At 39.8% G+C, this 10,425-nt stretch overlaps 3 protein-coding genes and 1 pseudogene across 3 annotated transcripts in view; 2 read left to right on the forward strand and 2 right to left on the reverse strand.

Moving 5' to 3' along the window:
* The window catches only part of LOC106337103 (glycine-rich cell wall structural protein 1-like), a 1,287-nt gene extending 884 nt beyond the window's left edge, over positions 1-403 (forward strand). Inside the window, exon 2 of the mRNA XM_013776143.1 lies at positions 292-403. Within this exon, the coding sequence (XP_013631597.1) occupies positions 292-403 (112 nt within the window). The remainder of the gene's footprint in view (positions 1-291) is intronic.
* A 776-nt stretch (positions 404-1,179) lies between these two features.
* Positions 1,180-2,562, reverse strand: LOC106325184 (paired amphipathic helix protein Sin3-like 2). The gene has a single exon (XM_013763213.1). It carries the CDS (start codon positions 2,541-2,543, stop codon positions 1,281-1,283), a length of 1,263 nt encoding a protein of 420 aa, XP_013618667.1. The 5' UTR covers positions 2,544-2,562; the 3' UTR covers positions 1,180-1,280.
* A 100-nt stretch (positions 2,563-2,662) lies between these two features.
* LOC106325175 lies at positions 2,663-5,683 on the forward strand (annotated as a pseudogene).
* A 577-nt stretch (positions 5,684-6,260) lies between these two features.
* Positions 6,261-8,132, reverse strand: LOC106313409 (UDP-glucuronate 4-epimerase 6-like). Its single transcript, XM_013751212.1, has one exon. It carries the CDS (start codon positions 7,928-7,930, stop codon positions 6,548-6,550), a length of 1,383 nt encoding a protein of 460 aa, XP_013606666.1. The 5' UTR covers positions 7,931-8,132; the 3' UTR covers positions 6,261-6,547.
* Positions 8,133-10,425: the final 2,293 nt, after the last annotated feature.

Raw genomic sequence — 10,425 nt, forward strand, 5'->3', positions numbered from 1 at the left:
TGGGCCCCATCCCATCCGACGGTCGGTCCGTTAATTTCTGAAGGCTCGAAATCATTGTTTACTGACCCTGCAATCACCACCCGACCTTTCCCCGTGCTTTGGCCTCACTCACACGGTATCGCGAATCACTTCCCGATAGGTCACCCATCCTTCCACTACTCCAACTCAAGCACGCTTAACTTTGGAGTTCTAAACGGATGTGTGACGGAAAAGGTAAGTCAACTTTGGTGACATAGGTAGCCAAATCAATTCTCTTAAGCCTTTTCACATATCACAACTCGGGATGTTGCAGCTTCTTGGTGGCTCCGGTGCGTTTGGTGGTTTGGGCGGTGCAATGGGTTTTCCTGGTGTTGGAGCTAATGGTGGAGGTTCAGTTTCAGGAGGTGGTCTAGTGTCTCCATGAGAGAGTGAGAGAGAAATTAAGATGGTTGGTTTCTACTTTCTAGCATTAAGATGTGTTTAGTTTCTTTTGTACGTGATCTGAGTTTCGATCATATTTTGTTCTTGTTGCGTCTTTGTTGTCTTTGGCTGAATTTCCTCATCATTTGTTTGTTGTTGTTGTCGTTATGCTTGTGTGTTTTCTCTAGTAACTTTCGTTTTTATTTGAATCTTATCACTTATAATATGATGTATGGTAAGTACTTGACCATAAGATCAAGTGCAAGTCGAAAGAACAAAAATTACTTCAAAAGATAGTGGCCAGGGCCGCAACAGTACTAATGACTTCGACACAAGGTTTAATATTTGTCCAAAAGCCTTTAAAATCATCTTATTTTCAACTAATGGCTTGTCAGAGGACAAAAGAAAAGAAAAACAGTGAAGCAATTTCAAGGAGTGAACTTTTGGTGAACCATGTATATCCATTTTCTTTTTGACAATTTGATACTCGATCATTATATTGTCTTTAAGTCCAGCAAATATAAGCTAACTTAATAGAGCTTGATATGGAATTGCAGGAATTTCTACTTGGATTTGCTGTTAAACGTTAATTCTACTTCAAAAGCGTCTTCTTGTTGGAATTTTCCAATGTAGACCGGCCTCTAAAAAAGAAGTGTAGTTACACGCAATGCATTAATTAATATATTAGCTGCCTAAGAAATATAAATTGTAGGCTCTTGTATCAACATTACTATGAGTATAGAGATTTGGGTTGATCTGCTTGAAGACTTTGTTCTTCTTGTGCTAAAAAATCTGCCTTTCCTGTATTTACAAAACTCTCATGAAATACACAGTGTCATAAAGTGGGACATCAAACCAAAAGTAAACCTGCTTAGTTACATTTATCGCCGTCTAAATGTAGTAGATTCTCTTTGCTTTATAGTGTTATCTTCAAAGACTTGCTTCCACATAGGGATCCATATTTCCCGAGCAACTCTGACCGCATCCAGCTTCTGCTTCAGCCTGATTAAGATCACAGGCAAAACCGTCTTGTGGTCTTCTCTTACAACTGCAAACATATCTCCACGGTATAGCCTTTCGATGCATCTGTAGAACTTCACACCAAGATTTTCCAGGCTCATCTCCTCCTTTATAACTTGTTCCGCACTCTCCACTGCGCTTTTCAGAGCTTCCATCAACATATCACTCTCAAACATGTCCTCTTCGCATCTCGCCACTGCTTCTTCGTACTTGCTCAGTTTCTTACGTCTCGAAGCACCTTTAAATTGCATCACAGCGTACTTGTTGTTCAGTACCTTGTTTGAGACAGGACACTGTTCTTCCTCAGGGATAAGCTTATAGCTCGGTGTCACTCGTTCTAACTGCCTTGACGAGGTTCTTGCTTTCTTCAGAGACCTCTCAGTAGTTTGCAATAGTCTTCTCTTCTTTCCTTCCAAATCCATCTTGTCTAAGCCATGCGTTACGTCTTTCACCAACTCTCGCTCCTCAGAAACCCTAATCTCAGCAGCATCGGCTCCAATCTTTTGATCTTCTTTCGACTTGTTACCTACTTTAGCCCTAACCCCAAGACCATCTTCTCGTATTTCACCTTCTTCAAGTTCAAGACCCGTATCTTGAACGTTTTGTTGGGTCTTTCCACGTTCATCTTCTTGACCATTGTTTTTGAACAAAAGTGAAAGAGACTTACGAAACTGGCTGAGTTTGATTTTTTTCTTACCAAAGTCTTTAACGGAGGAGACTAACTCTAGCAACTCGGAAGGACCCAGTCCCTTACTGACCATCTTACAGAAGTTCTTGAGCGACTCAGCCTCAACCTCACTGAGTGCTTTATCTTCATCCTCTTCTTCATCTTCTTCTTGAGGCTTGTTGAGAAAATCTGTGAAGCATCGATGAAGAAAGTCGTCCTTCTTGAACAAAACCAGAGCAGATGCAATGAGTTGGGTCTTGTCGATTCTTCTGCGGTTAGAATCTATCAGCAAGGAGGTGAGCGTCTTCAAATCCGTCGGAGTTAGTCTCTCTTTGAAGATACTCCATAACTCGAGCGCGTTCTTCTTCTTCTTCTTCACCATCCCTTTCTCTTTGAATCTTATTTCTTCCTCGTTACGCACGCGACTACTCTTATAACGATGCTGTTGAGTAGTCATGTCTATTATATCTCCTTATATATTGGATGATAAAAGTTATTTAAATCACCGCTTTTACTTGTGTTTATTTATAAGAGAACTTTGAAAAAAAGGAGAACTATATGTATATATAGGTAATAAAAGTAAAACCTCGGTCGAATCCTTTAAATCTAGCCCGCAAGTGACGATAAACCCTAGAACCGCGGGATCGACCTTCGATCTCACCATTCTACCAATCGGCTTCCTCTTCCTAGCTTTGGTGATGGAAGCGTAGGCTATCAATTGCAAATTTTCGAATCAGGGATTTAGCTTTGCGGCGGTGTTAATCTGAGATTGGTGCTTGTTAACGCTGAATGAAACACGCAGAAGACGATCAACCTACACCGTTGATCGAACCTGCTATGGTATCGGAGCAGCCTGCACACGAATCCGACAGCGATTCGGATGATGATGAATCCGATTACTTGTCAAGGAAGCCAATTGGTCCTGTGGATCCGAGCAAGTCCACGGCCTCTGGAGCTACTGCTTGTGTGCCGTCTACGTTTGTGGTTGTAACGATGGGAGAAAAGTTCCTAACGGTGGAGCTTTGGTTAGGGTTAAGGTGACGCCCGGTGTAGGTGTTGGCGGTGAAGAGCAAGAAGGTGTGGTTAAAGATGTTGGAGATGGGAGTTATGCTGTTACCTACTTTGTGCCCAAGAGAGGTTAACTATATGGTGAGTGTTGAATGCAATGGGGATGCCATTTTGGGTAGTCCTTTTCCTGTCTTCTTTAGCCAAGGTAAAGGTTTTTATAATATTGTTTCTCTTGTGGTGTTTGATGTTAAAGGTTCTCTCTTTATGTCTGTAACAGGCTCCTCTTCTTCTTCTGCTTGATTGATTGGCTCTGCTCCACCTTCATACTCAAGCCTTATAAACCAAACAATGCCGAACTACACTGGTTCGGTTTCTGGGGATTTCTCCTGGTCCTTCTGGTGGTGTTATTCTGCCTGGTGCCTGGAGTCCCTTAGTGGTAGATGTGCTAACACTATGTGCAAGTTGAGTCATCCTCCTCAGAGTTTGCTCATGACTGCTATAGCTGCAACAACAAGCATGAGTAATCTTAGCCAGGTACCTATGGCACCTTCCGCTGCAGCGATGGCTGCTGCTCAAGCTATTGTCGCCGCACAAACCCTTCAAGCTCATATGCAAGCGCAAGCTCGATCAAACAAAGGCCCTTTAGGTATTGTGTCCTTTCATTGTTGGAACCATTGAATTTTAGTTTGCTTCCGTTGTGATACTCATGAGTCGTACTAGTTTATGGTTTAGGTTCCCCGGAAAAAGAAGTAAAGGGGGAAGCATTGAAGAAATATCTCCAAGTTGGCAACCTGAGTCCACAGCTTACCACTGAACAGCTTAAGCAGCATTTTAGCTTCTGTGGCACAGTAGTTGACTGTTCTACAACTGATTCAAAGCTTCTTGCTTATATAGAATACTCAAAGCCAGAAGAAGCAACCGCTGCTTTGGCATTAAACAATATGGAAGTCTGCGGTAGGGCTTTGAATGTTGAGATTGCAAAATCTCTTCCTCAGAAACCATCTTTGGATAACTCTTCTTCATCCTCACTACCAATGATGATGCAACAGGCTGTTGCGATGCAGCAGATGCAGTTCCAGCAAGCTATACTGATGCAGCAAGCCATGGCTACTCAGCAGGCGGCGAATAAAGCTGCTACCATGAAGTCTGCCACCGAGCTTGCAGCAGCTAGAGCTGCAGAGATTAGTAGGAAATTGAACCCTAATGGAGTTGGAAATGACGAAAAAGAAGCTGACCAGAAACCTAGGTGGGCTTCCATGACTATGATAACATTGTCATATCTTTTGAGAGATGAACTGATAGTCATCACTCTTGTGCAGGTCACCATCTAACTCTCCTGCCAGGTCTAGATCGAAGTCAAAATCACCAATTAGTTACAGGCGAAGGCGGAGATCTCGGTCTTATTTACCACCGTTTCGTCGCCCGCGAAGTCATAGATCAAGATCACCGTTAAGATATAACAGGCGATCAACTTATGAGGGGAGAAGGCGATCATATAGAGATTCCCAGGATATTTCTGAAAGTAGGAGATACGCGGTAGATAAGATCCGCAAAAGAGAAAATCCAAGCAGGATGATTCGGAGTTGTCAAGACATCGACGTGATAGCTCATCTCGTGGGGATAAGAAGTCATCCCGTGCTGGTTCCCGATCACCAAGGCGACATAAGGAAACTAAATCAACCGCAAGAGATGATGAAGAAACCAAACACAGACGTAGAACACGTTCAAGATCTAGAACAGTGGAAGATTCTGCAGATAACAAGGATGAAACTAGAGAGGAGGAACTGAACATCGCAAAAAACGGTCAGGGTCAAGATCTCGTGAAGGTCGGAAAAGAGCCAGAGACACATCCAGAAGTTCTGATGATACTGAACGGAAACACAGGGGGAGGTCCAGGTCTAAATCATTGGAAGTCAGTAATGGCTCTTGTGAGGATATTAATGTTGCTGAAGGAATGAAGGAGGACAGGAGGGGAAGGTCTAGGTCTAGATCATTGGAAACTAAACACAGGTCTTCTAGGAGAAATGAGCTGAAAGAAGATAAAGGACACAGGATCACGGAGAAGGAGGTCCAGGTCAGGATCAGTGGAAGGTACGTGTAAGGAGTCTCGGATCAGGGACAAAAAGTCCAGGCGTCGTAGTAGTGGAAGAAGGTCGAGGTCAGTGTCTTCTGAGGGTAGGCATAGGAGAGAGAGAAGGTCATCCCCTGGATACTCTGATGAAAACAAATCATCATCAAGACGTAAGGGACACTCCAGGTCGAGAGAGAAGAGGGACAGTTCAAGAGAGAAAAGATCAAAACGTCATGAAAGATTGAGGTCAGCTTCTCCTGAAGACTACAATGGACGAGGCGATAGACCTTCTCCTGTTAGTTCTGAATGATGGCAGACTGTCCTTTGGCTTTTTCTCCAATTGATACCATCTACTTTTCTATTTTATTCTCAATACCACTTTCGATAAACTGTTGAAAAATTATAGAAATTGTTCCTGCTTCACTAATCAGTTTAGCTGAACAGCTACATAGATTAGTGATAAATTAGGAGCTAAAAAGATGTACTATCGTGTCAAACATGCATGCTTTCTCTTTTTTTTTTTTGAAACACAACATGCATGCTTCCTCGTTACGATAAAACTGTTTATAGATTTGATTTTCATCAACATGTGCAGACCGTCCTCTTGGAGCATCTCCAATGTACACCTCTATATTTTCCTCTAAAATAAAAATGTAAAAATGTTTCAATGTATGTTTCTATAATAGAGTTCATCTATTTTAGAGGAAAATATAGAGAAAAATTACTTTTTACTTCTATATTTAGAGGTAGAAATATCATATATCTATATTTTCCCCCATAAATAGAAGAATTCTATTATAAAATTTTCTCCTATAAATACATTGGAACATTTTCACCTTTATAATAAAATTTTTCTATTTTAGGAAAAAATATAGAGATAGAAATATGATTGGGTAGGAGATGGTCTTAGGAAGTAACATTCACTACATATGAATCCAAGTCGAATCCATGTAAAAATAAATGATTGTAAAGGGAAAAAAATGTTTTAACCCTTTCGAAATATTGTATAGTTTTTGTAATCAAGATTTATGGATCGAATTCAGCCTAGTACTTATGAAGCTTATAGTGATCAAGATATATATGCTCTCTAAACACTTTCCAGCAAGATCATTATCCCATCATTTATTACATAACAAACCCACATATATATCCAATTATACCGACAAATATCTTTCTATAATAACATACAGCTGTAAGAATTTAATTCCCACTTCGATCCCCCTTAAAAAAGGACCGCCATAAAAAACATTAATGATTTTTTTTTGGCATTTTTAAAATTAAAACGGAAAAATACAGAAATCTGTCCCTGTAAATAATTTTCTTTTCGGGTTGTAAAGAAATAAAAACAAGCATGTGATGTTGATGAAGAAGGATGCCATTATTTAAGCGGAATCATCGGCGTGAGAGTTTTCCCTTTTTAGCCTCGGCTGTATCCCGTAATAACCAACGTACCATTTGACGAACTTCCTTAACCCCGCCGCGAGATCCGTCGTTGGTTTATACCCAAAGTCTTTATACGCCAAGCTCACGTTCGCATGCGTGTAAGGCACGTCACCGTTCCTAGGCATTTTGATCAGATGCTTCTTCGCTTTACTCCCCAACAATCCTTCCAAGATCGAAACCAGTCTCCCGACAGGAACCGGAGAAGTGTTCCCGAGATTGTAAACACGTAACTGAGCCGGTCCTCGCTTCTTCCCGCCGCTTCCCGTGCTTTTCTCCGCCGTGTCCAACGCACCGACACATCCTTTAACGATATCGTCTATGTAGGTGAAGTCACGCGCCACTTCTTGATTGTCTTGCGTTCGGTAAATGTCGATTGATTTCCCGTGGAGTATGGCTTTGGTGAAGAAGAAGTAAGCCATGTCGGGTCTTCCCCAAGGACCGTAAACCGTAAAGAACCGGAGACCGGTTAAAGAAAGACCGTAGATGTGATTGTAAGTGTGGGCTATCTCCTCTCCTGCTTTCTTCGTCGCCGCGTAAAGACTCGCCGGCTGATCCGTTCTGTGCTCTTCGGAGAACGGGTTCTCGGTGTTTAGTCCGTAAACGGAGCTGGACGAAGCCCAGACGATCGCGGGCTGAGGATTAGCTGCTTTAGCTACTTCGAGGAGGTTAACGAGTCCAGCGATGTTTGAGCTGATGTAAGACTGAGGGTTCTTCATGGCGTAACGAACTCCGGCTTGAGCTGCTAAGTGAAGGACGTGAGTGAAAGGGACGACGTCGAAGAGCTTACGCAAGAGAGGACCGTCGTTGAGATCTCCTTCCACGATGAACACCTGGTTCTTCTCTAACAGCTCTTGTCTTGCTCTTTTGAGCGATGGGTCGTAGTAGTCGTTGAAGTTGTCGAATCCTAAAACTCCATCCCCGCGTTTTCGAAGCGCGATGGAGCAGTGGGATCCGACGAACCCGGCTGCTCCGGTTACGAGGACGGAGAGGCCGTGCGGTCGTTTTGGTGTTGAGGATTGTCTCACGCGCTTCTCCCACGCGGCTCCTTCGCCTAGGGAGGAGGAGGAGGAAGAGAAGATGCCGGTTGATAAGAAGCTGCGACGGTGGAGATGGTGTGATGCGGCGGAGTGGCTGTCGGAGAGTGGATGGTAGTTGATAGCGAAGACAAGGACTAGGACAAGAGCGACGAGGAGTGTTGCTCGGAAAAGAACTTTAGAAGACGCCTTGAGAACTTTGGTGCTGTGGATCTTGCGGAGGTAGCTGTTGTACCTCTCCAGCTTCACCGTCTTGCTTGTGTCCGCCGACGACGCCGACAGTGGCATTTCGTCTTTTTGATAGAAAAACTCTTAACTGGTTTTAGATTTGTATGTGGATTCTTCTCTTTGTATCAAAGGGGCTCGAAACAATGTTAATTCGCAAAATGATGTTTGTTTTTTTAGAGGGTTTGAGAGTTTCTTTTTCGAGCCCTGGAAAACTAGCAAGGAAAGATCTGATGATTATAAAGAGAATGAGAGAAAATTTCGTGGTCGGGAACTACCTTTTCCGTAATTAAAATACATAATAAATCAACGAGTTAATTTCTAGAATAAATAAAAGTACTGTTGCATTTTACCCAAAAAAAATACAAAAAGGACCGCTGTAATTGTGATGGTGACGTTGGTTTTTTCACACGAGTGTTTGACTGTTCTCCATTAGTATACAATATAGGAAAGTTCTTACAGAGTTTACTTTTGCTATCATTAGAAAGTCATTTACTTATTTTCTAGTCAAAGATCTATCTGTTTACTAAGGGAAGACGAAATATTTCCACAGCAGCACTATCATATAGTAAAAAATATACATAATCTTTTAATCTCGGCACCAATTAAGTATAACAACCTACTTTTACAAACGATGAAAGTTTGAAACCTGTTTCCACACAGACCAAGATTAGGCTTGGTTTTAATGGTTTATGACATTAAAACTAGTAAACCAGTTCGTATCGGTTGATATTGGTACAACCTGGCACAAACTAAGATCCGACTAGAGATCGATTTAAACCTGACCCGAAACCCTTTTAAAAGCCTCCAAATTGATTTCATCCTTTAAAACCCTAAAATCTAAAAATCTAGAGGAGATTTTGTTTCCCACAGAAACAAATCCATAAAGAATGAGTAATGACTCTGGAAAACAGAAAGAGACAGAGAATTGTCGAAATTACCTGATTGAATCCATGAGGAGGAGCAACGACATTCTTCGCGAGAGAGAGACATCGGAAGATGATTTGGGAATTTACGTTTTTAGGGTTTCCAATTGGCTTAAGTCGGGTCTTGGGTCGGATTATTAGATCCAATTGTATTAGGTTGATTTAATCCGGTTTTTATATTCTCTAATCGGGTCATTTTTGGTTTAGTAAGGTTAGCCATTGGTTAAGTTTAAAAACAGAGAACACTAACCATCTTAAAATTGCTATTTGTTGGTATTAGTTCGTCCTTCAAAGTTTAGAGGGAAACAGGTTTTGAACTTTCACGTATGTGGAAATAGGTTGTTATACTTAACTGATGTGCCATTAGTCCGAAATTAGAAGATTATGTACATTTGTTACTATATGATAGTTTTGGTGTGGAAATGAGACGTCTTCCCGTTTAGCATTAACTAATAACTACTATTAAGCTTTGCACCAAAAAAACCAACTATAAGTTGCTTCATTACTACTAGATATCAAAGTTTGTTGTTTTCTTTAACTTTGCAGAATGTATGTTTATGATTTTTTTAAAGGCTGCAAACAGTAGTCAATAGAATTGTTATTTATCATTTTTTATAATTGTAAAGACGAGAACAAATAAATTTCAAGAGATATTAATATATAAAAAATAATTTTAAATGAAATAACAAATATACTCGATTTATCTCAAATTTCATGGTATCAAATCATAATCCATCATGATACCAAATGCATTTGTACAAAAATCACCATCATTTTTAGTATAATATTCCTTAAAGCATCTTCAATTCATTTTTATTTTTCTCTATAATAGTATTTAGAGACAAATCAATTTTATCTTCTAAAATATATCTCTATTTTCAAAAGAATAAACAAGTTTTTTTTTTCTTTTACTCTATGAAAATTTTATTTTAAAAATATACATTAGAGTAAACTTTATTTTAATTATAAAATTTCTCTATTTTAAAGAAAAAATATTAAAATACATTATAGATGATCTTATGTTTCATCACCATCGTCATTATAGAATTAACTTGATTTTTGCGTAAATTTTTTGATGTTGTGAAGACGAGTTTGTAGTGTAAAATATATAACTAATTCACTCTTTATTAAAAATTAAATCTAGTTTAATAAGTGATATATTAAGCTAAATAGATTTTAATATACTTAATATTTTCTTAATTTATGTAAGAGTCTGTCAAAACGAAATTGTTAGAGGAGATAGAATATGTATTTGAAAGAGTATGAAAAGGTAGTTAAGATCATCTTCGATATTATAAAACATGAACTAATTAACTAAGTGATTTAAAATATAGTAGGGACTGTTCTATGACTTAACAGTAAAGTGTGTGCATACTTTCATATGGATTTTTTTGTTAAGAATAATAAGACGAGTAAAGTATGGACCTTCGTTGTCGAAGTATATAACCAAATGATTCTAATAACTAAGGAATTTTTACAGATTGATTAAGCAAGAGGACAACCCCACTTCTGTCTGTCTTCTGGTGAGAAAATGACAGTATTGTGCCCATGTGACTCCCTCCACATGTTCTTACGTGTGAACAATTGGACGAAAAATCTTCAAAAAAAAAAAAAAAAAAAAAAAAAAATTGG

This window comes from Brassica oleracea, chromosome C1, assembly GCF_000695525.1.
Source record: "Brassica oleracea var. oleracea cultivar TO1000 chromosome C1, BOL, whole genome shotgun sequence".
NCBI lineage: Eukaryota > Viridiplantae > Streptophyta > Magnoliopsida > Brassicales > Brassicaceae > Brassica > Brassica oleracea.

Bases quoted from the DNA above. Each gene is read 5' to 3' on its own strand.
- LOC106325184 (XM_013763213.1), bottom strand. From the start codon at position 2,543: ATGACTACTCAACAGCATCGTTATAAGAGTAGTCGCGTGCGTAACGAG.
- LOC106313409 (XM_013751212.1), bottom strand. From the start codon at position 7,930: ATGCCACTGTCGGCGTCGTCGGCGGACACAAGCAAGACGGTGAAGCTG.